This window comes from Lepus europaeus, chromosome 17, assembly GCF_033115175.1.
Source record: "Lepus europaeus isolate LE1 chromosome 17, mLepTim1.pri, whole genome shotgun sequence".
In the NCBI taxonomy this organism is placed as follows: Eukaryota; Metazoa; Chordata; class Mammalia; order Lagomorpha; family Leporidae; genus Lepus; species Lepus europaeus.
In genome coordinates, this window is record NC_084843.1 from 75,443,192 (window position 1) to 75,470,813 (window position 27,622).

The window sequence follows — 27,622 nt, forward strand, 5'->3', positions numbered from 1 at the left end:
CAAGCCCACTTCTGCCCTGCCTCCCTGAGACCGTCATGGGGCCTGCTCTCCTCTCCCTAATCTTCTATCACTGGCTGAGTCTGCAAAATAGGAGAAGAAAGTAAAACACAAGGCCAACCAGAGACACTAGTGCCCTTCGCACTGAAATGCTCAGAGACAGTTAGGTCCCTATGTGCAGCGTCTTGGGACTCCTGCGGCTGCTACGCCCTGCCTGCTATGACACAAGGCGAGGTCCCAGGTTGTCACAGATTGCCCACCACTGCCCTGTGTCCAGCGTCCCTTTTCTGTCCCAGGCTAGCAGAAGTTGGTCACTCTGCAGCACAGTGACCTACTGGGCCAGGCCAATGCTGGCTCCAAGCTCGTTCTTCATCTACGTGAGGGAGAGTAAATGAGGATTGGGAGCCAGGGGCCAGGGAACAGCATAGGAAGCAGCATTGGGGGCTCCTGTACGCCCTCCTCTATCAGAAGGGGTCCTCCTGTGATTGCCTCTCCTGCCCTCAGGCAGCCTGAGGAATGGGGTTTCCTTTGGCACTTCAGAATGATCACAAGGAATTTGCCTTTTTATTCATATAGAACAAAATTTACAAAGTCATTCGTACAGTTTTTGTGTTTTTTTTTTTACTGACTTCGAAAATTGGGAATATTCAAAATACACTTTTACCCCACTCCATTCTGTCATTATTTACATATATGTACAAGAAAAATGAAAGAGTCTCTGTGTGTGTGTGTGCATGTGTGTGTGGTTTGTGTGTGGTTTCTTGTATTAAAAAGCTCTGCTGGTCGGGTGGGTGGGTGGACGGGCGGGCGGGAGGGCAGCCAGCGCGGTCAGATGGAGGTGCCGTGGGAGGTGTCCAGGGCCTCTGGAAGTACGCCCCCAGGCACAGGCTGGAAGGACATGGGGATGGGGGTCTTCACCGGGCTCTGTCGGAACAGCCCCCCGTTGGGCGACCTGTGTTTGCACTGCATGGAGGGCATGGTGGCCGCGGTGCTCAGCGGCAGCGGCAGGCTGCTGCTGGGCCCTGAGGACAGTGTCCGGCTGGTGCCGTGGCTGCTCTGCTCGGGCAGAAAGGTGCTGACTGACAGCTGCGTGTTCTGGTACTCCCGAGTGGGCTCCAAGGCCTGGCTTGGAGCCAGGCCCCCCATCTCCAGGGCCGAGAGCTCAATGGAAGCTGGGGAAATCTGCTTGTGAGCAATGTCTTCATCCATGAGGCTGTTCATGCGTCGGTGCACCTGCTCCAGATTCACCTCTTTGTCCTGGAGAGAAAGCACAGGAAGGTCAGCGCGAGCCTCACCATGAGCTGCAACTGGTTTGCTACAAACTCTGAGGCTTGGAGGGCCTGTTGGGCGGCAGGTGAGTATCCCCACCTTGCTCGCCACCCTTCAATTCCATGGCCAACTCGGTGTGCTCTGGGGGTGGGGGGGACCATAGCTTAGAACATGATCTGCCACAGGGTAAAGTCCCTGCAGGCAGGCCTAGGCCATGTTATTCCTCCCCTCTGCCCTCAGCTTAGAGTCACAGCTGGGCCCAGAGCCAACCCTCAGGACAAGACAGGATGCTTTGAAGAACTGGAAGAGACAGAAAGAGAAACAAGGTGTCCCATGGGACTAAAGGGGCCAGTGCTGGAGCTTCGAACATGCCCTGTATGTTTGCCACTTCTTGGCAGGACCATCTTCCCCTACCCTGCAGGGGTCACAGGTTCAGGAGGGTGGGTCCAGTAACCAGCCAGAGTCACAAGCACCCTCTCTGGGGAGGGGGAGCAGAGGGGTCAGCTGACCCTGGACTCATGATACTCTTCATGGTGGGTGGTGTCACAGCAAGTCATTTGGTTTGCTCATTTATTAATCTGTTCAAGAAGGGAAATAATTTTATTAATAATTTTGATAATTTATTAATTTTAAATTACTAATATTTTCATTAATCTGTTCAAGAAGGAAATAAAGCATAGTGAATCTCCCTCCTGACAACTTGACGATCTGCCTACAGGTAGCCATCTCCTCTCAGGTTCCCCCAGTGAGGTGAGGCACAGGATCAGGCACCCAGCAGGCTGGCGATGCTATAGCTCCCAGGGAGGTGAGCGGCTGCAGTCCTATTTGTAGGCTGCCTGGGTGCCCACGTAGCAGTCAAGGTTTTAACTGACAGCTTCCCAGCCCTCCCTCAAGCTCCATGAGCAGCACCATGTCACTTCTCAGCCCTGAGACATAATGTCACAGGCGAGGCTGACATGGTGTACTGGAGAAACTCCTCCCCCTGTCCACCTTGCAGGGAAGTTAGAAGTACCAAAACATTTAGAAACTCTGAACATGCCAAAAAAAAAAAAAAAAGGAATCATGCAAATCTAATGGCCACTCCAGTGACTTCTTTAAGCTCCTATGGGGCTGGTGCGAGGGGATTTCCTGCAGGAGGTGACCCTGGGTGACTGGCATGAGTACACCGGTCACAGGCCCCATAGGCGTGTCTCAGACAAGAATAGAAGGACCCTGCAGTTCCCCCCATGCCCTAACAGAGCATGGAGAAAGGAGGGGCGCTATCCCCACACACCTTTGTGCTATCATGGTGAAGAGCTTGGCTTCTGGTGGGAACCTGCTGTCACTCCCAGACCTCGTCCCAGAACACTGACAGCATCCATAAGAACACGGAGAGGGCATCCCAGGCCAGGAGGAAATCCAAGCGTAAGAGATGCACCAAAGCATGGAGGAGACAATGGGATGCGGCTCAATCTTGCAGGAGGAGATGACATCAGAAATCATTGGCAAGGCCCCTTGGGCAGTGCTCCAAAGCCCCACACAGACAGAGCTCAGATCATTCATGCTGGGAGGCCAGCTCTGTCCTGGGGGCACCTCTGGGTGGCAAGTGCCAGGGGTGAAATAGCTGGAGAACAGGTGCCTCTGTGCCAAGGTGTCACAGCCTACTTCAAGACTGTGTAAAAGACAGTCCTTGACGATGATGGGGTTACAACCTGATAAACTCCTCGTAAACTGACAATGCTCTTAAGCAGGAAATGCACCGAATCCAGATGACCTATTACGGTATACAGCCCAGCTCAGCCGCACAGCACACCGAGAAGTGATGGCTGTTCCCCTGGCAACTGTGGAGCCCAAAGAGAGGACAGTGGCTTGCACGTCACCAGCGTGGGAAAGATTCAACATCAGAACTTCCGAGTTTGTTTTCTATTGAATGCTCATCACTTTCACCATGTGAAAACCCTAAGTCAAACCATTGTAACACAGGGACTGTGTCCATACAAGCAAGCAAATTCAAATGCTTCTCTGAATGACCTTCCACCCTGGTTAACCTGGCTCTGTGCAACTCTACCTCTTTCTGCATGTTAGGTCTTTTTGGTTTTTTCTCTCCTGTTTTGTGTTCATCTTTGCATGTGAACCCATTTTCACAGTATGTTACAGCTGTGAAGTTGGGTGTTAGAGGCTTGGGGCCACTCAGCATCTAAGGCTTATTTGCTCTCAAAAAATTACTGTCCCCACAGGACAAAGGTTTGGCAGGTAACTTAACCACTTAGCCAAGAGGTCTGTGATGCACACAAAGATGACAGGCCTAAGTCTGAATCCTGGACAAAGAGATAAAGAGACAGAAACTGGTGGGAGTTTCATTGCGGCAGCAGCAATGCTTCACCCAACTTTCTGCCCCACGGCCACTCTCCCTGATCTTGACTCCCAGGGTTCCCAGCCAGCCCTGCATCTTGCCCAGCTTCAAGCCTACAGCTCCAGCTTTCTCACGGCTGCTGGGAATTCCTTCTAAGCTTCTGATACAGGATATGGCCCATTCATCTGCATTAGCCAAATGTAGATTAATTATATCTGGGTAAACTTTCATATCCACAGCCTATGCTCTTCTCCAAACATAGGACGGGCATGAGAAGGGCACCTCAGTGCCTGGGAGCTGGAGAAACGGAGAGAGAATTGCAGATTCTTTTAGGGTTTAAGATGATAACCTCCCCCCCCCCTTTTTTTTTTTTGTTGACAGGCAGAGTGGACAGTGATAGAGAGAGAGACAGAGAGAAAGGTCTTCCTCTTCCTTTTACGGTTGGTTCACCTCCCAGGGGCCGCTGCAATGCGCTGATCCAAAGCTAGGAGCCAGGTGCTTCTCCTGGTCTCCCATGCGGGTGCAGGGCCCAAGGACTTGGGCCATCCTCCACTGCACTCCTGGGCCACAGCAGAGAGCTGGACTGGAAGAGGAGCAACCAGGACAGAATCCGGCGCCCCGACCGGGACTAGAACCCGGTGTGCCGGCGCCGCAGGCAGAGGATTAGCCTATTGAGCCGTGGCGCTGGCCTAACCTTCCCTTTTTTGCAGTTAGCAAAGCTGGGAGCAGGCTGCCCAGGCCAGGTGCCATCACTGCAGAGCCCTGGTTTCCAGGGAAGAAAGCTGATGGCCAAGTGACGCTGGGGATCATGGGAAGAATGGGTTTGTCCAACGACTTTGCTCTTTCCTTCTGGTTCCCCTTTAGGACTTTTAAGGATGCAAAGATGGAGTTTATGAGTGGAGCAGTTTGCAGAGGGGAGCAAGTGTCCTGGTCCCAGCTGTGCTCACTCTGAACTCTGGCTGTTAGAAGGGAGGGTCTGGGGCCAGCGCCACGGCTCAATAGGCTAATCTTCTGCCTAGCGGCGCTGACACACCGGGTTCTAGTCCTGGTCGGGGCACCGGATTCTGTCCCAGTTGCCCCTCTTCCAGGCCAGCTCTCTGCTGTGGCCAGGGAGTGCAGTGGAGGATGGCCCAAGTCCTTGGGCCCTGCACCTGCATGGGAGACCAGGAGAAGCACCTGGCTCCTGCCATCGGATCAGCATGGTGCGCCGGCCGCAGCGCGCCGGCCACGGCGGCCATTGGAGGGTGAACCAACGGCAAAGGAAGACCTTTCTCTCTGTCTCTCTCTCTCTCACTGTCCACTCTGCCTGTCAAAAAAAAAATTAAAAATTAAAATTAAAAAAAAAAGAAGGGAGGGTCTGGCCTTTTCCTCGGAGTCAGCTGAACACTGGGCCAGGATGGGTGTTCAGGAAGTGCCCCCCCCCCAACCTCCCACTCTGCCAGGGCTCGGAGAGAGAGAAAGGATAACTTCCTGTACGAGAATGGCTCATGGAGGCAGGGAGCTGGGAGCAGAGGGCAAAGAGCAAGGAGCCCTTGCTACCCAACGCCAGTGAAACAAGCAGAAGGAAGGCTCCGAGGGAAGAGAAGCCAACCAAACCCTCTGGAGAGATATGTGAGCAAGAGAGGGTCCCCGAGACAATGGCTTCCCCATTGGAGCACAGGGAGGGAGGTTGGCAAGGGGTGGCTGCAAATGTTGGGGGTGCAGAGGCAGTGGTCTTGTGTAATAAAGGCCCCTGTGAGCAGGTGAGCAGGTAATAGCAAAGCATTTAGAGTACCTCGGAGTAAGGATGACCAAAGGAGAAAAGAGCTTGAATGGTTCCTTAAATGCACATATTTTCCCTTGCCTCAAATTGAGGACAGATGGAGCAGTTTCAGGGACTGCTAAGCCGTGCAGTGCGAATCAATTCCCAGTTGTGTTTATTCATTAGCCTTTGCCCTCTCCTCGCCAGGACGCACGGAAGATGTCCACACCAATTGGATGACTTTCCAGAAGAGCTTCCCGTGCCAAACACCTGCCAAGAAACCCACCCTTCCCCCACCAGGAAGATCTCATTCCATTTGAATCCCATGATTCCTGGTAGCTCCAACACCAAAGCAAACCCTAGGAGAAGCAGCTACATCATGAGCCCCCTCTATAGGGCGTTCAATTGGGCAAGAAAACGAGTTAGGACGAAAGCAGATGTCTCCCTGTCATTTCTGGAAAATGAAGGCAGCCTGTGGCTGCGTCTCACCCGACATTTTCCTACCACTATGTCTACAGGGATCAGAGTAGGGGCACAGAGAACAGGAGACCCTGGAAGCACTGTCTAGTTCCATCCCCTGGGGCCACAGACTTGACTCTGTGCACACAGTCTTGTCTGCCTGCACCTGCTGTGTCTCTGGCCAAGCAAAGAGGGGCAGAAGCAGGAGTGATTGGAATAATTATCTTCTAGACAAAAATGGTGCATTTTATTATGTTATGCAAATTCAAATAATGGCTTTTTTATGTGAACTACACCAGTTTACATCCTCATTAGCCCAAGGTTCCGGTGTTCAGCCAGGTAATGACAGGTGTGGAGAGAGACTTGGAGACTTATCGCTATGTTCATTAATTGACTACAGGTAACTGACCTAGTCGAACAGGACTGAATATCACATAAAACTCACTGACTGCATTTACCCAGGAACCAGCTGAATTCCAGCTCTGCATTTCTCACTCCACATGAAAATGACGACAGATGTACCAGCACAGGTTACTGGGGACCCTCCCTCAAGCACTGCCTTGCAGGGAGATAAAGTTCTGTAATTAAGCTGCTGTTCACCAATGTGGAAATAATACAGTGTCTTGGAAAACGGTAATTAACTAAACTATCATCTATGTAACAGCCTGGCACACTTGGGACTCGTTAGAATTGACTTTGTTTGGAGTCCAACAGTTCCTGCTTTAAGTTGGGCAGGAACAAAAGTGGGGATGAGGGACTTCCCACCTGACAGGGAAGGTTACTGGCGACATTCTCTTGTTAACACTGAGACCAGCCAGGTGGCAAATGAGGGACAAACAGCGGGGAGAAAAGCCACCAATGAGATCATCTTAAGTGTTGTCCAGTGATTTCTCTGATTCCAAGGGCGGGAGTCTGAGAACCATGCTTGGGTGAGAGCAAAGGGTCTGAATGTTAAGTCGATGAGGTGGTCTCTGGAGATGATGGGCAGTTATTCTAAGCATCATGCCAGAGTTTTCATCAGCTCCTTTGCAGATGTCATGGGAGCAGGCAATGAACGAGGGGAGCGCTCCGTCACAGGAGCAGCAGGTGTACAGAGGGGTGAATGGAGGCTAGGAGTGAAGTGACTCAGTCAAGGCTTCACGGTATCAGCACTCACATCTACCCAGCTCCAACACCTTGGCTCTTTTCCACAAGGCCTGGCGGTCTGTTCTCAGTTCTGCCTTGGGAGCTTATCATGGGCCAGTGCCTTTCACCCTTGCCAGGATATCAGAGGCACATGTTGAGATTTTAGAAAGTACAGTTGTCTGGGTCTCCCTAATACAGCCCACGGGGCAATGGGACTCAAGTATCTCTACTTCTACAAAGCTCCAGTGTGGATCACCTGTGATGCAGAGCCATTGATCCAGCTGCAGCGATTATACAATGATTTAACATGAATAACATTTTCTTTATAGGAGCCCAGACCCGTTCACTCATTCCAATAAATGCTTTGGAGCTTCCTGCTACCAAATGAGTTGATGTCCTTCTAAAAACATCCATCTTGGTCCCTGGCACACACGAGGTGCTTGGTACTTCAGTTATATTCATCACCCCTTAACGAGAGCTTCCACCATTGCAGAGAATGGGCAAAGAAAATGCAGTGGTGAGGAGGCACCTGTGGACTTGAAGTACAGACAGGCAGGTGGACAGTGATCAGCAATGGGGAATCGTGCTTAACAAGGGAGGCAGCCAGTGGTGGTGGTCATGGGAGGCCTTGTCCAGTGAGCTTGTTCTGAGCCACATGGTAGTCTAGGACTAGAAGGCCCTGAGCAAAGGGCCAAAGCATGCATGCTCACTTTCCTTCATTCTCATGCCAAGCTGTCTGATCTCAGCAACATGGCTGTCAGGCCTGGCTCGGTGTTCAGCAGAAGAGAGGAACTGGAGCTGAGAGAATGCAGACGGCTCACCAGGTGCCAGCAGCCAGGCCCAAGGGAGAACTGAGTCACACCTTTCATTCCCCAAGCCCTCTGAAAAATGCCAGCCAGGGTCCTGTGCTTCCTGGATGGAAAGTCCATTGATGGACTCTTGATGCAAAGTCCATTCCCCTAGCCTTGCAATGAGCCTGCTTCTGGGAGGCAGCAGGTGTCCCGAAGTGGACACATCACATACAGGCTAGCTCTCCCTTTAGCTGCTTCTGAGTCCCATTTCTCCAGAGATAAGGATGCCTTCCTAGAATGTTCTGGAAGATGGTTAAGAAGATACAAGTGGTGTAGGATGAGATCTGCCTCCCCTCTAACCTTCAGTGTCCATAATCATGTCCTTTTGTGTGTGTTGGGGGGGAGGTAGGTGCATGACAAGCAGCTCCTTGGCCACCAATAACCAGCACATCCCCTGAGCCTGGTATTTCTCTAGGCATTCTACACACACCTTCCCAGGCTGACTCCTCAGTGCAACCCTGCTGAGTGGTCACACACGAGAGGCGACAGGTACAGAAGAGAACATCTCTACATGGAGCAGAGGAAGGCATCAAACAAGGGTGTGGTATTGAAAGAAGAGTCCCCAGTAGAGCGGTGCTGTGGGACATGCAGAGAGATGCTGGCCTGGGGCCAGAGGAGAGGGCCCAGCTGCTGCTCTCCCCACCCCCTGCCACCCAGCCACCCTGGCCTTGGTCAGCTCTTGTCTGCCATGAACGCAGGGACTGGGGAAAGCAGAAGCAACAAGAACTGCAAGCTCCCAGCCCACGACGGATGATTCATCCTTCACTCCTCATGTCATCTCCCATTTGTGCAGTTCTCATCTTTATTTCATGAATATTTCATTCTCCCCGCAATGGCTCCACAGCCCCCATAAATCTTGCAGGTGGCTCTTTACCGCCTCTGTGGAGCATGGTGCACTCACCTGCATTGGGGAACTACATAATCGTCCGATTCCTTAGGAAAAATACGAGCTCAAATCCACATGAATATTAAGGGGTTGAACGCACATTACTACTCTTCCTGGAGCAGGTGTCTAAACTCTGAAAACATCCCAGTGCAAGCCATTAAACACGACTTGGGCCCCACCCAAAGACAGGTTTCTGGCTCATAAGAAATACGGCACAGGGCCCCAAAATGAAGCATCCGGAGAGTAGCCAGACACTTTCACCTAATTGCAAAAGCTGCTCCATAAACCATGAGCAGCCAGCAACACAAAGTAGCTCAAGATTAAATATCATCATTAGTTTTTGAAGGTTTTAAAGACATGCTTCTACAATAGTATTGTTTCAACCCCTTTCCTGGTTCATACTCCTGATGCCATGAGGTCCAGGCCCTCTGACGTGGCAATGAAGCCCTGCCTTCTTCTCCTGCCTCTTCTCCCCGCATCACCTGCCTCAGGTGCCCATGTCAGTGCCCAGAGCTCCACACTTCATCTTCCCTTTGTCCACCCAGCCCCAAATACAGCTTCCAATCTCAGTGCCACTCCGAGGATTTGCACCAGCCCTACACCACTTAAGCCCTAACAATGCCAAGCTCCAAGAAGTCCTGATGACCCAGTATCCCTGTTGCCCTGGTTGCCCTGCAGGTTCATGGCACCTGCTGCTCCCTTCAGCCCTGATCCACAGGACAGAGACCCCCTGGGAGTCCTCTGCCCACCTGCCTGTGACAAGGTGAGCACCCTGAGGGCAGCCTCAGCCTCCATAGGATGCTTATTAAAGAAGGGCAGGGAGACAGGGAGACAGGGAGGGGAGATTTCACTTTAAAGTTGGAAACTCCAATAAAGCCAGTGAAAGATGGGCTGTTTCTGCCCTTCTTAGCAACACCCAAAAGGGCAGAGGAAAAGGTTGTCGCGGCCTCTGCCGCATATTTTGGAAGCAGGACCAACGTGTTCAACCTCTTGTACTTGAGACCCTGGGCTTAGGCAGAAGCCAGGATGCTGGCCAGAAAGGGGCTGTTCCTAACATCTGGGTCCTCCTCTGGTCTGTTGATTTGTCTTTTTCCTCTACCTCCTATCCACAGCTATCCATCTCTCTCCCTCTCTCTCCCTCTCTCTGATTGTCCGTCTTTGTCTCTGTCACTCTTTCTCTCCCTCTGTCTTTGTCTCTTACATACACCACAGGTGTGCATGTACCCCGCCCCCTCCACATCCATCTGTCTATCTTCTCTTCCTCTCTCTCTCTCACATCCCCATGACAATTGAGTCTGGGTTGCTCCAGGCTGGAACTGTCACCATTTTAGGGGCTGTGAAGGGCCATGACAGAAGGCAGACAAGGACTTCCAATCCAGAGAGCTGCCTCTTCCTGCACCCGCCCCCAGAGGATGTGCTGCAGGGCTGGGCCTGAGCTTGTTTCCACTTGCTCTGCGCCCCTCTGCTCTCCACACCCCTGGCCAGGGGGGAGAGTACCTGCATGTTAGCGAGAAGCTCACTGGCCGGCAGTACTCTCTTGCTCCCCTGACCCAAGGGGTAGCAGATATCAGACTGCAAACCTAGGAGAATGAACGCGCCCCAAACACACATGTGCGGTGGGTGCAGTGTGTGCCAGCTGGAGGGCCCATTTCTCCTGTCTTCCCTGGTCCTGCTAGGGGTGGCTCTGTGGCCACTGCACCCCTGCCGCCTGCAGGTGCTTCTGTGTACAGTGACCTGAGCGGTGGCAGCAGATGAAGTGCCCTGGCCATGGGATGGCCATGTACACATGACACACGGGCTGGAGGGCGAGGTGTGCACAGCCTGTGCTTGACAAAACCCACGCATCATGCGCCTCCCCGTGACTTCTCCATCCCACATTTCCAACAACAGAAGCAGCTGAGGATGGAACGGAGAGCTTTCAGTGGATTTTGCTTCCTTCCTGGCCTCTTGTGGTCCACGCGTGCTAGAGGAGGCGGCAGACCCAGGCCTGGCATTTCCTGTCACACAGCTACACAGGAGGCTCAGAACATCCAAAGCACTGAGCAAGCAGTGCCCTCCTTCCAGGGGAAACCATACAAGACAGAGCACCCAGTGCCTGGTGCAAGCGGAGAGTGTGGAGAGAGGCAGGGGGAGGGGATAGCAGCACTGTCTTCCCCCAGGCCCCAGGACTCGTGTGCAGACATGAATGGCAGTTGTGGCCCTGGCAACACAGGGGGGCATGGCCCAATCAGAAGAGAGGGAGCTGGCCTGCTCTTACTGTTCGCCCACCTCACCCCCTATACCAGGATATCCGAAGCCGCCCACCTCTGAAGCCACGTTATAAACTGTCACGGGTCACCTGAGCCTCTGGGGATGGCAAACATAGGGCAAAGAGAAAGGTGTCTTTGGAGTTGGTGCTGATTGCTTCCCTGCTTCCCCGTGGCGACTGAGATCTGTCTGTACCAAAGGCACCGGCCCGTGAAGCTGGGACTCCAGGTGCAGCTGGGCTGTGTGTGTCAGGCAGGGGGAGCCTGCAGATGGAGGGGTTGTGCTTGTGCTACGGAGGCCTGGGTGCAGGGTTGTGTCACTCTTTCCTCCTCTCTTAGGGGAGCCATCCCCAGGGCACCCTGGTACAGGCTTGATTTAAAAAAAAAAAAGTAAAATGAGCTTGAAGAAGAAAAACAATGCCCAATGAGCAGGAAGGTCCAGGGGCCAGAATTGGCCTGTGGTCAGTAGGTCGGCACACCTGGGGGAGGCAAGTGTGCCCTGAAGTCCGCGTCTGGGTGGAGTTGGAGTTACAATGTCCCCTGAGCTGGCTGAGCCCTGGAGGGATGTGGGCAAGGCGGGGCCCTGAAGGGAGGCAGGAGAAAGGGTTGATGGGGTAGGGGCGCAGGGACTCCCTTACACCCTGGGAGAAGTCAAGGAGGACTAGGAAGGGATGCAGGGTCCTCTCTTACCCTACAAGTGGTCTGTCCAGGTCAGGGTGGAGGCGCATGGGCGGGGCAGGGCAAGGAAGGGCTCTCTGGAGCTGCCCATGCTGTACCTGCTCTATGGATAAATACAGGACTTTAGTGCCCAAGGCTGGCAGCTCAGCATGCTGCTCAAGCATGAAAACATCCCCTATACTATTTTCTCTTGCTTTAAAGATAAAACACCACCCCCACCCCCTATAAAAACACAGCTGTTTGCACACAGAGGGGTGAACCCTAACTGGAGGAAAGCCGCCCACTGCATGGCTCAGGGTGGCCCTCTTGCCTCCAGCTGCACGGAAGAGAGATGCAGGACCCAGGCTACAGACCTCTTTGGGGGTCTCCTGGTGGCACCGGTTGCTGTTCCACCACAACTCCAGGGCAGCCACCAGGCAGGCAAGGAGGAGGCCGATGGCCAGGATGCAGAAGACCCCAGCAAAGCTGTGCAACTTGAGAGATTTGCCGTCGGCCTGGGCGCTGGTGTGGCTGGTGAGGTCACAGCGGCCAGTGTGTGGCCACCACTTCTGCTTGAGTACATCCAGGTCCCCTGTGTCCTGTAGCTCCAGGATCCTACAAGACACGACATAGGTAAGCCACAGCCACTGACTGCCCCCGTTCAGCCACAAGATCCTGGCTAACCCCTCCAGAGGACAACCTTGAACTTCCATAGCAGCTCTCTGCTCAGCACTCGACCTCTCCACATTGCAGGCACACAATCCTCCAGAACATGCAGTGGGTCTGGCCACTGCCCGCCTCTTGCACAGGCCCACTTACCTCATTCCCTCTGTCCCACTGCCCATGGATAGCCAACAACAAAGCACAGAAGGCCCTTTGTATGGCATCTGGGGCACACACTCAGGGTAGAGTTGAGAAACAGGGGTGACTAAGCAGTGACTAAGAGGCAGGTCCGGATGCCCTCATCCCACACTGGAGTGCCTGGGTGGATTCCTGCCTCAACTCCTAATGCACACTCTGGGAATAAACAGGCAATGGCTCAAGGAACTGGGTCCCGGTCATCCACGTGGGAGACCTGGATTGAGTTCCCAGTTGTTGCAGACATTTGGGGGTGTAAACCAGTGACGGGAAGCTCTCTCTTCTCTTTTTCTCTGCCTCTCAAATAAATAAATAAAAATAGGGAAATACAGAATGAGAACAAGGCCAGCATTGAGTATGGATTTAGGGTGTTCCTGATGACACAAATGCTTTCTTTGAAACCTCAATAATTATATCCTACATCTGTTCTAGCAGAACTCATCAAATCCTCCACTCATTTGCTCATTTGATCTGAGCAGCTTCTGTATGTGCCAGGTATGAAGTTCAACGTCAACCTTTAAACAGATAGAGCCATGGTGCAAAGGCAGAAGCTGGGATAAATACAATGACATGCAAGAAGAGGCCCCAGGAAATGGCACTGCGCAGGGATGTGTGGCTCGGACTGGAGGATGGGGAGGAGCTCATGGAGGAGGTGACAGGAAAGGGAAGCCTGGGGGAACGGATCATAAAGTAGCTCACACTGGTCTAGCACACGCTGGGGGCCATGGAGCATCTTCAGTTGGCAAACAGGGCTGACTCTTCCTGACCCTTGATGGTCACAATTTTCCCATTTAGGACAGTGAAGGAAATCAAGGCCCAGGATGGGTATTGGATAGGCGAGAAGAACTGCCCCAGAGAGAGCTGTGTGTGTCTATGCCGTTGGGTGAGAGCTCAGGGGGTTTCAGAAGCTGGGACATGGTCTGAGAGGCTGTGGAGTGGACAGTATGAGGGAGACAGTGATGTGGGCAGGACCCTGGGTGCAGGCTCTTCATGCGATGGTGATGGTGATCGCTCCTAGAGTCCTGGTGGCGATGTACTTTTGTGGGGGTATTTTGTGGATTCTGTCACTCAGGGGTCTGAACAGTGGTAGGCAGCAGCCCCCAGATTCCAAACACTCACACTTTCCCAATCGAGGAATAGAGTTCTTAAAGCCTGACCCATGGAGCTGTATTCAGCTAACAATATCTGCACTGACCTCTGTAGCGATAGCTGAGGTTCTTCCTAGCTGGAGCCGCTGTCGGCTGGATGGCTGAATAGTCTCTACCCTGCGCCTGTCTTGCACCTGCCGGCTGTGACAGCAGGCCTGCGACTGTGCTCAGTCTTCTTCATGGGCTTGCATCTGGTAGAGGCAAAGAGTGACAGCCCAAAGGCTTTCCTTTGACCTGTCATGGGCCTAGCATGGGCACAGCCTGGCTTGGTGCAAAGTGTGGGCTTTGGAGGCCTCAGCTGTGTGTCCCTGGACACAGACTGGCCCCAGCTAAACCTCAGTGTCCTCATCTTTGCAACCCAGACCCCAGATCTCACTGGATGAGCAGATCCTTTGCACACTGCCTGCATTTTCTCCTGAGCAGCAGAACCAAGCTATTGACAGATGTATGTTGCATCAATAAATACACCAAGGTCTTAACTGAATAATGAAAGCTAATCTAAACTAAAACAGCTGTGGGGAGATTCTGATAATAACGTCCAGGGCACTGATCAGCAGGGAAAACACAGAATGTGGCTGTGCATGGGAGAACTTGGTCCTGCGTGATTTATGCATGCCTTTGTGTGGGTCGGGGTAGCTGTGGAATGCCCCTCAACACCACAGATCTCTTGTGTGACACATGGTGTGATAAACTGGGCAGCTACAGTGCTGGCTCAGAGTCTATCATGCATGTCTGGCTGTCCACCGACCTTATTTCAGCCTCTGCTGGCAGGGTTGAGTAGCCTGGGCCTTTGGCACTTAGAAGAAACCCAGGGCCCAGAATAAACAGGATGTTGGGGCCCTGAAGGCTAGGGATTGAACTAGCTCACCATGAAGATGGCAGGACTAGGTGCTTATGAACACACACGCTGGCCTGGGCATCAGTTCCACCCTCAACTCAGAACCTCTCCACTATGATGTGAGATGAGAACAAATGTGTCCATTTCCCAGGATTCTAGTGACACAATGAAACAAGGGAGCACATGCAGACCTGACGCTGAAGACCCAGCCAATGCTAGAGCCCCATTCAAGCTGGTCAGTGGCTGTCCAGTCTGATGGCCAGGCTGGGCAGCGACCATCTCTGGCATTTACACTGTTTGAATCCTCCTAAGAGTGTAGTTCTTAGGGTGTCAGTCTTACTTCTTGAAAATCCGAGGCACACACTTCTACATCATTGGCTGACAGCTGATTCAGAAAGTGGCAGTGCTGCTCTTCAGAGCTTGCTCATTCTGACCTGGGAGGTCACACACGCTCTTTCCACAGCAGCGGGTCAAGTTCTGGCCTGGGCCATGCTGAGGCTCTGGCCAGATCAGTGTGCAGGGGTCGGTCCCCCTCCTCTGTCCACAAGGGCAGCCCCTGTGCAGTATGAAGCAGGCTGCTTGCTCTCTCTGCCTTCTTCTTCTTACTCCCTACGACTGTACCTTATTCCAGAAAGAATGTAAGGCAATTGACAGGAAACCACAAAACAAAGCAGAAGCAATAACAAAAACATAAACTCTTGAACAAGCAAAACAACAAAAAAACACAGGAATGACAAAGCAAATCACGGGTACAAAATGACTTCTAGAACGAGGCTAAACTAAAATACACCACAGTAATCCACGCTTCTGCTTAGGAGTAAGTCAGAGTGATCCTTGCCACTTCCTGGGGCCAGCTGTTCTATTTTTCAGAGAGAAGTGTAGGTGCTTTCCTTTATTCAATACTCATGGAGCCTGCTACTCAGCAGGTGCTCAATATATGGAGATTAAGTTGCTAAACATTCATCCAATGCCCACTTGGTGTGCTGTGGTCTGCAAACATGTTACAGCCCATCACTCCCTCTTACACACACACACACACACACACGCATGTTCATCTACACCTTGCTCTCATTGTCCCCATGAGGTCACATTTGGCACTGAGACCTGAGTCAGCGAGTGGACAAATGATGCAAAGGCCTTCCCCAGAGTGGGCCTGTCACTCTGGGCTCCCACGCTGCCTGCTGGTCCTGCCACACTGCCCTCTGGAGCCACACAAAGGAGGTCTCATTGCTTCTGCACCCAGCAAGCCTCACAGTACTGGAGGTGAGTGACCACAATGCTCCTGCTCATCTCATCCTCTGAGGAAAGGGCTTCCTGTCCTCTCCCAACCGAGTCTGAGCCTCCCACTGCCCTGGCTCCATTTGGCAACGTAGCTGAGACCCAAGCTGCCTGGTCAGGGTCAGCTCTGTTGTCTGTACAATGCGTCAGACTCAGGAGACCCCTGGGCTGTGCCAGCACACAGGACCCCAATCTCTCCTTGCTGAGGGCCCAATGCTTTGGCGGGTGCCAGGCTGGTGTGACTGCTCTGCTGACCCCACGGCCCCCTAATCACCTGCTCCAGGGAGATGCTCATGGGCTGATAATCTGTGGAATCATGGAATCACCCCAAGCCTTTCATCCCAGGAAACCAACTGGAGTAAACCTCAAGAACACCCATGAGTTACACATCCTGGCTCTTCCTGCCTTTAATCTGAGCAATTGATAAATCACCCCTCCTCCTCCTCTCTTGTCTTCTCTCTCTGCTCCAGGGAGCAGAGGGAGGCCTGGAATGTAGGCTTGGTTACACCCGGACAACCACACCTTTTCAAGTTTGGACTGACGACTTGGGTGTCCATCACGCAAAGGGCCCAGTCTAGACATGTGGGAGGTGGGAACAGGAAGTGGTAGGGCTTGGAGCTGTAACAGCAACACAGCCCAGCACTGGAAGCTCAGGACCGGGATTCCATTGTGACTCTGCCAGCAGATACTGCGCCACCTGGGTGTCAGAGCAACCGTGTCTGAGTTCCCCCATCCCAGTGGATGTTCTTCACTGCTGAAAATCATGTGTCAACCAGGCAATTGAGGGGTCCCCTGAGCCTGTCATGGTGCTGGCTTTTTCCATTGTATACCTTTTCCCCATTTCAGACTTTGGTAGACCAAGGTGAGCCTGTCCTCTGGGCTTCCTTGCTGGGCTCTGCAGGTCCAGCTCCTTGACCCACCAGGAAGCCACCTTGCAGACAGACAGACAGAGACATCCTTGGGGACAGGGTCCCCTGTGCTAGCTGCTGTGAAAAGGCTGTAGAATTCCCCAAGCCCTTCACTGCCACCCTCTCTGGCTAAGCTCAGGTCTTCTCCTCCCCTGAGCAGACTGCATATCCCTGGTCCAGGATGCACCTGATTCATGGTCAGTAGCCCCCTCAGACCATGCACATCTGGATTGGTAAACAGACTGCATCTCTAAATCCCACAGATTACTGCCACTTTGCAAATACATTTATCCTTAAAAAAAAATGACCACCAGGTCTTCATCACATCCTATTCATTATTCATTGTCACATTGACTCCTACCCACCCTTCAGGCTTCAGCTGTCACCACTTCTGGGAAGTCTTCCTGGGTCTCCTGCCTTCCTCCACCACCTCCTTCAGCTCCCTGAGAATATTCTCACCATTGCACGGAGGCCACGGGCAGGCGTTCCCCAATCACTGTGCCCACCGAGAGGACATGCCCTCCAGAGAGAGAAGTGTCTACTAACACCGTCTTTTGTCCCAGTACTCCAAGGCCCAGGCAGGGTGGGAGACCCTGGGTGCAGAGCTGGGGCTAAGTCTGGGTGGGCTCTTGTCTCCTGAGACAAAAGCAGTGCTCCACTCTCCTGCTGGGGCCCGAGCCTGCTGCAGCCCCCTCACTGACCGTGCCTACCTCTGAGAGAAGAGGTCCCTGTAGGGGCTGCCATGCTGCAGGGCGATCCCATAGCCCTTGCTGCTGATGCTGTTGCCAATGACAGTCACCGAGCACTCGTCGTCCGTCAGAGCTGCATACTCCACTACGGCCACATCCCATAGGAAAGCATAGTTGCCCTTCTTGGCCTGAAAAACCAAAATCAGTATGAGTCAGTGGGCCTGGTCTGCTGTGTTAGTTCTGGGCAGTGAGGCACCTGAGGATGGACTTCGAGGGACCCACCCATCCTGAAGCATCCCCCTGGTCACCAGATGATGCAGCAAACTCTCCTTCCATTTTCTAGCCCATGAGTGGCGCCATTGGTTGGCGTCACTCATTTTGGTTGGGTATGAAAGGATGTGCAGGCTTCAGCTCCAGCAAGTCAGAGATGGGGGATGGGAGGAGGAGATGTGAACCAGAGGTGGTCTCAGCCCTGCAGAGAGCAGAGTCTCACCCCAGAGGACTGAGATTTTCATATCAGAGGTGTAGGGGGAGCTGACTAGTGTGGGAACGAGAAAGACGATCCTTCCTGGAAAACATGGTCTGCAGGAGAAGCAGAAGGTGCAACTGGGGTAAATCTTACCTGCTTCAGATTTCTACTTGGAATCTGACTTCAAGTCCTGCTTAGCGTAAATGTGGGTGGCCCTGGGTTGAGTGCCCTTGAGTGACCACCACTTGCTAAGGACAAGCACATGTCTAGAGCTTGCTATGCATGGGAAAGAACTCGCTAAGGCCAGGGCCCTGGTCGTGATGGTGCTATGCCAGTCTCTGCCACATGACTTGCACTGCCCATTCTACAGAGTGTGCACATATCTACACATGCAAACCTGTGTGCATACATGCAGAAATACATGTGTGTGCACAGCACAATATGCATGCACATCTGCTTCTGTGTGCACACATGTGCATACACACACAACGCACATATACACGTGCAACGTGTGTACACACATACAGACCTGCTCCTGTGCCTATGCACATATACATATGCACACACACGCACATACAAGGACACATGTGTGTACAGGTGCACACACAAACCCACACATCTCTGCAGTGTACACACACACACACACACACAGGAGCCAGTTTTTAGTGTCCACATTCCCCTATGGCACCACGGTTGCAGATTATTTCAGCAAGAATTTGCCTGTGGCTTCAGCCAAAGTCCCCTCCATCACACCCATCCACAGCAGAGGTTCAGTTCTATCTTGAGCCATAATCCTAACTCTGCCTGGTGTCTGGACACTCAGAGGGAATGTGAGCTGCTTTACATTTTGGAAGAAGATGCAAAGCAGACATTGTCACTTGGCCGTCCTAAAATAGAGGATAATGTTCTCACTGCAGCAAAGTGCTGTGAGCATGCAGATGCCTCTCTGCTCTTTCCTTCCCTCCTACTACGGCTCGCACTAGATGCTGGAAGACCCTGGGGTGGGCCTGGGGATGGGAGGTGATCACAGACAATAGCAGGCCAAGCAGGCAAGCCACAGGCTTCTTAGCCTAGGGAGGGTATTGTCCCCGGACTCCTGCCTCTGTGCAGTTGAGTCAATACATCTATCGAGACTTTCCAAAGAACACCATGTATGTTTAAATAAAAATCAAGACTTTCTTGCTTCCAGACCTGCTTGTCCGTGGTGCAGGATGGCTCATTTTCCCACCAGAAGCTCTCCATCAGCAGGATTTATGGGTGGAGCGTGACCTCCCACCAATGGAATGGGCTGCTCCAAGCCATTCACACTGTTTGCTCAACCACCTTGTAAGAAATGACACGCACTTGTGCCACCCATTGACTTGTACCTCAGGGACCGATGCAGATATGACACCAAACTTCATTTCTCAATCCATCCGATTTCATAAGTCCTCAAGGACTTTGACCCAGGTTGCAAAATTACACACATCTCTCTCCCTCCATATGGGAAGATAACAGCCTTTGAATTTTTTTCCTGCTGGCAAACAGGTTTTCTTATGAAAAAATATAAATTTTCAACCTCTTAGTAACCAAGTTTCTTGGCAAAATGTTGACTTATGACCTAATATTTGGCTCCAGTCAGACTTGGGAGCATTTCACATCCATGCTTGCAATTCAACATGACAATCAGACATTGTTATTTGTACGATTTCAAAAGGGCATGTCATGTTGAAGGAAGAATTAAGAGCAGGTTCGTTTCTACCCTTCAAATGATGTTCCAAGAAGGAAACAGAAATGTGTTGCCTTGGATCAAGAGGAAAATGACTCTGAAGACAGCCTGGTGTGGTCACACTAAAGAGAACTTGAACTTGGATTCTTTCAAGCCACAGGCACGTGTGACTCCAGCTTGGTCTCGGGACAGGCGAGCACAGCTGCATGAAAGAAGCTGCAGTGACAGCTGTGCTGTCCAGGAAACACCCAGAAGCAGTGCTCACAATGCCTCAGCTTCAGTCCTTCTGTGCGGGAGGGTAGTAGAAAGTAGAAGTCTCCTTTTTGGCCTCATGGGTGGCCCCAGACCCTTAGTCGCTTTTTGTAAACAGGATTTAAATTTACCATCGTATATCCCATGTCTACTTGAGAATGTGTTGGGTACTTCACCTGCCTGACAACCCCAGAGCGGGAAGAGCTAGAGGAGGAGGTGTGCCACCTTTTGTAATGGGAACCAAATCAGAAATTGCAGCTGCTGCAGGACAAGCCACATACCGGCTCTGTCTCTATGGAATACTCCCCATTCCCAACAGCCCTTCTTCACCTCCAGGGCACCCCAGAGCTTCCTAGTCCCTCACGGGGTTGGATGCTGCCCCAACACCTCCCATGGGGCCCTTGAGTCCATCAGTTCCCAGGAGAACTTTCTAGACCTTGTGGATGTCTCTTTAGACTTTCTGGTGTGTCAGCACTTGCAGGAGACAGAAGCTTCTAAGGTCTGAGCATGCTGTCAGGAACACTTCGGACAAAGCTGAGAGAAGTCAAAGCAAAACACGCCCTCCCTTGGTGGCTCTGTCCCCTGGGTATAGCCCCTCCTTCTGCAAAGGTGCAGAACACCTTCCCCATAGAGAACAATTCTAAGAAGCACTTCCCCTAAAGGGATCAGAGCCGGATGTCCATGTGGCCCCTGATGACTGTAAATTCACCTCTTTATTCATGTTTCTCAAAGCCCTGGCTGCCTGGTACGAGTGGAACTATGCCAAGCCTCTGCCTCCAAACATCTCCTCTCTTCCCTGGCCCTCCTGTCTGCAGCCTATTCCCCTCCATTCTTTAGTCTCAGCACTACCCCCTGCCTTCACTCCTAGGCCCAGCTCCCCTCTTCTTTTCTCCAGTCTCTGGTTTCCTTGGGAAAGCGTGTCTCTCCCTCATCCTCCATTCTCCATTCCTTCAAGTCCTTAGTAGAGACCTCGCACAATGAGACACTCATCATTCCGTTTATATGAACTGCTCCTTTCTGTTGAGGGTTTTCTGAGGCTCTGAGAAGACACAATAGAAGCAGGAATGTAGCCTCCTCTCGACCACGTGCTGGTGGCGGATGCTTGTGGAGTGAGAAAGGTGAGCCCAGACACCTCTCTGCAGGCGTCCTGAGACCTTGGACCCAGTGGAACAAGAAGTCTTCAGATTCACTGTTGTTGTTGCTTCCTGTCCATACCAATGCCTTCTTCCTATGTCTCCCAGTGCTGTCTTTTCTCTACTTCCCAGGTGGCTGTGTGAAAAGCAGACAGGATGATGTCCACAGAGCAAGCAGGAAAGATGGTGGGTTGCTCACGAATAGATTGTTGGCATTGATTTCATGATGCCCAAGAGATCGAAGGGGTGCCATTAAAACAAAACAAAAACAAACATTGGATTGCATCTCTTCAGTGGGTTAAATTACCTTTCTCTGGCTGGTCCATTTATAATACTAAATGTGCCCTGAATTTCCAATCACTGTCTTACCATGCATCAATGTCTTGTTAGGTAGCTGTTGGAAAGTAGGGAGGAGACGAGGCTGTCAACAGGGCCCAGCCTCCTCCAGGTCCTTGGCTTTATGCAGAACCTACATGGACATACAGACGTAACTGCCCACCTCCTGGGGGGACCCCCAGAGACCCCTTTCAAGACCAGCTCTGGCATCCTGGGACACCAGGAGCTTCCCCTCCCAGTGCTGTAGAAGGGATTTGCAGACCATTTAAGAAAGCAGAAATCTAAAAGTTCATATAGCCTAGTCTGTTTTTTTTTTTTTAATAATATCCAGTGTTGGTGAGGTTATGGAAAAATGTGCATGATCCTTCATGGCATTTGGCATCTCAGAATGGTTCAACACCACGAAAAACAATGCAGCAACGCCCAACGTGAACATGGAAAGCTGCCCAGACCACTCACCCTGGCAAACCATAATTTGACCTAAAAAGTGCCCCCAATAGATCTGAAAGTTATGATGAATATTTTAAATCTAAAGTTGACTATAAAGTGAACATGGAACAGTTTAAAATATTCAGTATTAGGGAAATAAGTTATAGTTCACATATGTCAGGGTCTTATTCAACAGATAATAATTAAAAAGACACCACGGGATCACTATTTACATTCACACAGAGGTATTCAAAAAGTACATGCAGAAGTAAATTATAAAAATCTACACATGGATTTCAATTTTTTTGCACCAATAAACACATTTGATTCCATTTTCTACAAACTTTTTGCAATACTCTCATGAATGCATGGGTATATATGAGTGTACATACACTTAGTGAAAATAGTCAAAAGCAACAGCATGGATATAGACATACTAGTGCTACTGCCAGATGCAGTCTTACTGTTGCTCTGTACATGAGAATGGGACACGCCCAAAGACGGGCAGGAATGTCAGCTAATGGGCTGGGACAGTGATGAGTCCTTTTTTCTAAGATTCATTCTAATGGAAGGCAGAGTGACAGAGAGAGGGGGAGAGAGACAGAGAGAGATCTTCCATCTACTGATTCATTTTCTAAATGGTCTCAGCCAGGCTGAAGGCAGGAGCCAGGAACTCCATCTTGGGTTTCCACAAGTATTTGGACCATCATCCACTGCCTTCCTAGTGCATCAGCAGGGAGCTGGATAAGGAGCAGAGCATCTGGGTCTTGACCTCGTGCTCTGATATGGGATGCCAGCATCACAAGTGGTGGCTTAACTCACTGTGCCACAACATCTTGGGGCAACATGATGAAACTGTTCTCTTTAATCCTCTTCCACGGTCTATGCCATCACACACTGCATTGGCATCAAGTCTGACCTGCATCTCCGTGTGCCCCCAGCTCCACTGCAGTACTGCCCTAGCCCATCCACAGCACAACAGAGCCTGGAACAGCTCCCTCCCATACTTCCCCAGGGCACTGATGGCCCTAGAGCACCCAAGCACCTGGCTAAAGTCTCCCTCATACCCTTGGTTTGCTTCATTTCACTCTTCTTTTCCTTACAAGGAAAAAAAATCCCCTGGTTCAGGCATAAAAAGAATAGATGTGAGGATGTTAGGGAAAGGAGGGAGAGCATCCCTAGCACTGGATGGGGAAAGTCAAGGGCATCTATCTGAGTGTCCATCCCCAGGATGCCAGGACAGCAGCAGGCAGAGAAAGCCCCTCCAACTTCTCTCCCAGCAAGCCTCGTAGCAATGGAACCCAGATCCATTCCCAATGCACACTTTCTTTCCAGTCCACCTGCACATGGATGTGTTGCAAAAATAAATAAATTAGTAATTGGGACCGTGACGATGGGTGTTCCCAGCACTTGGAGTGTCCTTCCCAACATGTGGTGGGGATCATGGTAATGCTCGGGAAGGTTGGGCACCAATGGCAATGCCATGAGTGAGCGGGGACTCTGGGTGACTCTCCTGCCCACGCCATTGTGCCACACTGGCAATAAAATGAGATTGCATTGCCTCTCATTGCTCCACTGCTTCCACCTTTCCTGGAACTCAACTTGGAGCACAAACTGTCAGAGACATTTGCCTTTGAGGCAAAAACCTCATTTTGTTGCTCCACTCTGTCCTGACTGCTTTGGGAGAGGGCAGTCACAGCGTCTCCTCAAACAAGGATGCTGATGCTGCAAACACTGGTCACCAATGCTGGCAGAAAGGTGCACTGGAGCAAGCCAGCATCCGCAGTGCCAGGCATGGGTGGGGGGCACCTGCGGGGTGCTAGTGCCTTCAAACATGATGCTGCTTCCAGCCATGGAAGAATTCTTAACGGCCGAACACACATCCTTTTGATGCAGGGAGAAACTAAGGGTCAGAAAATGATTTGTCTCATGTAAGACCAGATCGGGAGCAGCAGAGCCAGGACAATTGGAGTTCCAGTTCCAGGAGAGCCTGTGCTCTCTCCTTTGCTTTGCCCAGACTCATGAATGGAGATGGGGAACGTGTTCTTGGTCCCTTGGTCCTTGCATCATTTCCCAGGAGCAGCTGCCGCTGAGCACAGACCACAGAGGTGGTTCTGGGAACCACTGAAACTCGGAAGAAAACAGGACACAGGCTCTGCACCATCACCAGGTGTTGGAGATTCTCTGGACACGTGATGCCTCCTTGTGTGCCACCCCCCGCCGCCCCTTCCCTCCTGCTCTCCACAACAATGCAGAGCTCTGCCCTTTGGAGTCTCCAAGGCTTAATTTCTATGGTCATGTTGGTACAATGACAAAACTTCTCCACACACAGTCTGAACCCTGGCTATAGTGATACCTGAATGATGCACTGTGCCAAATCACAAGATGCTACAGTAAAAGCCCAGACCATCTGCGGAGAAAAGGACAGCTCTGCAGTGTGCTGGTGGGCGTGTGGGCTGGCATGATATTTCTGGCATGGCAATTTGGTGGGGAGAATTGAATGCTTTTAAAATGTGCACATACAGCAATTCCACCTCTCAGGAGCCAGCCTAAGAATTATCCAGTTTCTGAAAAGATGTTTATACAAAGCTTTTTCAGACTAGCAATGCTTAAACTACCAAGAACTTGGAAACAACTTAAATGGCCAACAGAGTCAGGTAAATGGTAGCATTAGATGATGGAATATTATATTGTCAGTAATGTGTTTAGCATTGATTGCTAAGGAAGATGTTTATGGAAACAGAAGAGGCATCACTGGGCGTGAGCCAGCCTGGGCTCTGGAGTCCTAATGCCTGAATCTGAACCCCCTCTCCACTGCCTGTGGCTGTGCGAAGGTTGTTTAACATCTCTGGGGCTCAGTTCCCTGGGTATAAAATAGGCCATCCCTCACAGCATTCCAGTGAGGATCAAATTCCCCAATAATCAGGACAGGTGCAGAGCCTTGCCTAGCATACAGTTAGTTCAGTAAATCGTAACCCATGTTGTACTGTTTGGAACACAAGAGCCATTCACAATCAAGCAGTCACATTGTGCCGTCCTTTTTAAGTTACTGAGTAAAATCTTGTAGTTTATGAGGAATCAGAATCAAACGCCCAGCGCTATCAGGGGCCATCCCTGGGTGATGCTCTCATGGGTCATGCCTGTGTCGTTTCAGACGTGTGTGGTGCGCGTGTCTCCTGCAGATCAGCAAGCCTGTCTCGTGATTGCAGAGGCTGAAGGTGGGAATTTGAGAGATTCAGCCTCATTCCTTGAGCACAGTGTAGAGGGCTGCAGGGAGCAAACCACATCTCTCTGGTTAACCTGCAGTCTCGGGGGGCTCAGGGTGCTCCCCAGAGGACAATGGTGGTGTGAAATTGAAAAATGCCAAGCACCAGGCCTGGCACTGGGGGGAGGCTCCACACAAGCTCTGTCTCCCCTTTCCTTCAGTCCCCAGCAGGGTTAGGAGATCAATCAGCAACTGTGATGAAAACATCTTCCCCTCCCCAACTCCCCTCCTGCCAACCATTCTCTGCCTTCTCTGAGTCAGCAACATACTCTGGGTGAGCGTGCAGAGCACACACAGGAGTGTGTGTGCCCATGTGTGAGTATGTGAGTTTATGTGCATCTGAGACTTGTGTCTGTGCATGTAAGTGTGGGAGAGTGCATGTGTATTGTTCTGTGAGTGTGTGTGTATGAGTGAATGTGTGTTGGTGTGTGTTTATATGTGTGACTATGTACCTGTGTGAGATTTGTGTGAGCACATATACACACGTGTTGGAAGAGGGGAATATGTGAGTGTGTATGGGCATGTGAGGCTGTATGCATGCTGGGATGTGTGTGAGTATGTACAGGTATGTGTGGGGGAGAGAAAATGTAGGAATGCATGTGAGGATTGTATATGAGTGTGTGTGGGTGTATTAGTGTGTGTGCATGTGAACTGAGCGTGTATGTTCAGGTGTGCAGTCATGGATGAGAGAGAGAACTGTATATATGTACACAGGTGTGTGTGTGTGTGTGTGCAATTGTGAACCCCACTGCATCCAGGAAGGCAGCAGGGAAGTGCACTCAGGAACCAAGCACTTGGAGAAGCACCAAGGGCTCAGCTGGTTTGCGGAATGATGGAATGAGGTCACCCAAAATGACGTGGAAAGGTGAGGGAGACGAGCAGAGGGATGCTCAGAGGTTGTGTACAGAGCCTGACCCAGGAGCCACAGGAAACCCACTTCCCAGAGAGCAAAAGACAACGACCCTTTACCTGGGTCTGGCCTTGGACCACTGAAAGGAGGCAAAACAGAAGAGGCGCGGTGGGCAGCAGCCAGCTGGCAGCCGGACTCTCCCACAATTACTGAGAAAACTGCTATCCTGAAGTGTCCATGGGTACAAAGTCAATTTGGCTCCTGGCTTCCGACCAGAGTGAACAGGATGGAGCTGGACGGTGAGATGACAAGCAAGGCCATGTGAGAAAGGGACGTCTTCTCTGTGTGTGTGGCTGGGAGTGGGGGCATGAGACCACTGGTGGGAGGGTCCCTGTGGCCTGGTGTGGCCACCACTGCCTGGGCAGGGGGACTGAGAGGATGGAGACAGCTCCAGCCTGTGGCAGTAGAGAGTCTCCTGGTGCCAGGCACTGGGATTCCTGCCAGCGACAGACTGACCCATCTTGGTATTCCTGCTTCCTACGGGAGCCTGGTAAATAACGAGGCACACAGAGAGGGCTGGGGGAGTGGAGGTAGCTTTGCATCTCAGGAAAGGCTACTGGGGCTCTTCTCTTAAATACCTGCTCAGAATCGTCCACTCTAGTTCATAGAGAGCACAGCATGGTATGCTGGTGACAGCAGTGTGACCAGGGCTCCTGCAAGCCTCCTTGTCCCATCACTTGGGGCTAGTGAGCTGAGTGGCCTCACCTGGAGGACTGGGGTAGCTATGCCCACGTCACACACTTGTCACAGGAAGAGGCAGGGTGGCAAAGGCCCCGTGTATGATAGGAGCTCAGATACCCTCATGTTCATGGTAATCATCACCAACATCATCTTACAGCTGAGCTTTCTGGATCCCAACTAAATTGCAATTACCTTGAGATAAATAGCACTTGGAATCCTCCTGCCATTGGCCTGGTAAATTAGAGAGACTCAGCCTGGGTCACACTCTTGGCCCAGTTACCAATTCACTGTCCACTTAGACAAATGGAACAGGAGCCCAACTGGGCCTTCAGGCCTTCTCCAGCACTGCCATCCTCAAAGTCAATTCTACAGAATAGTGATTCTCAGAATGTGTTCCCAGGCCGGGCCCATCAGTCTCACTGGGAACTTAACAAGAAATGCAACTCTTCAGGTCTCCTAGCAGACCTACTGCAGAGAGACTCGGGGAGTGGACCTGATGCTAAAGACGAGATCCAATGACACAAAGTTCCAGGTCAATTAACTTCTCTTGGGAGACGACTGAGAAGGGAACACAGTAGTAGGAAGGCTCTAGGGTCTTAGATGGGGCACTGGATGGAGGCAGAAAAATCACCATACAGAGACCAGGGCTACAGAAGACAAACTTGAAAGGGAAGTCAGGCTTAGCATTTTCTGTCTGAGAAGTGCTCTACTTGGTGCTTTCTCATTCATTCTCTTCTAGGAACGTTCAGGACAACTCCGTGGTACAAACTCCATCGATTTCCCACCCAAGAAAGTTGGGGCTTAGAAAGAACCATGCCCAAAGCCATGAACCAGATTTTGGCAGAGCTGAAATCTCTCTCCAAATGTCCTTGAATGCAAATATGCAAATGGCTTTCCTCTCAGTCAATCAAATGTCCAACACCAGTCTCCCCAGAGAGCCACATGGAGCCCCCTCAGCAACTGTAGTGGCTCCTGCTGATTCTTCTGCCACTGGATTCTGGCCATGCTTTCTCTAATAGCATCGGCTCCTAGAACCTGACCCTAGGATGGATCATGGCTGCACTCCCTTCTAGGGCTTCCGGCACTTGGGGGAGAAACCATTGTATTTAGTAAACTGAGATTCCTCCTGGTGGGACAAAGTCTCTCAAATACCCAAC

At 51.5% G+C, this 27,622-nt stretch overlaps 1 protein-coding gene across 1 annotated transcript in view; it reads right to left on the bottom strand.

Annotated features, from left to right (window-relative positions):
* Positions 1–825: 825 nt before the first annotated feature.
* Positions 826–27,622, bottom strand: part of LOC133775995 (glutamate receptor ionotropic, delta-1) — a 706,634-nt gene continuing 679,837 nt past the window's right edge. Inside the window, exons 14-16 of the mRNA XM_062214629.1 lie at positions 17,304–17,470; positions 11,938–12,178; positions 826–1,254 (exon numbers count right to left, since the gene is read on the bottom strand). Coding sequence (XP_062070613.1) covers positions 826–1,254; positions 11,938–12,178; positions 17,304–17,470 — 837 coding nt within the window. The remainder of the gene's footprint in view (positions 1,255–11,937; positions 12,179–17,303; positions 17,471–27,622) is intronic.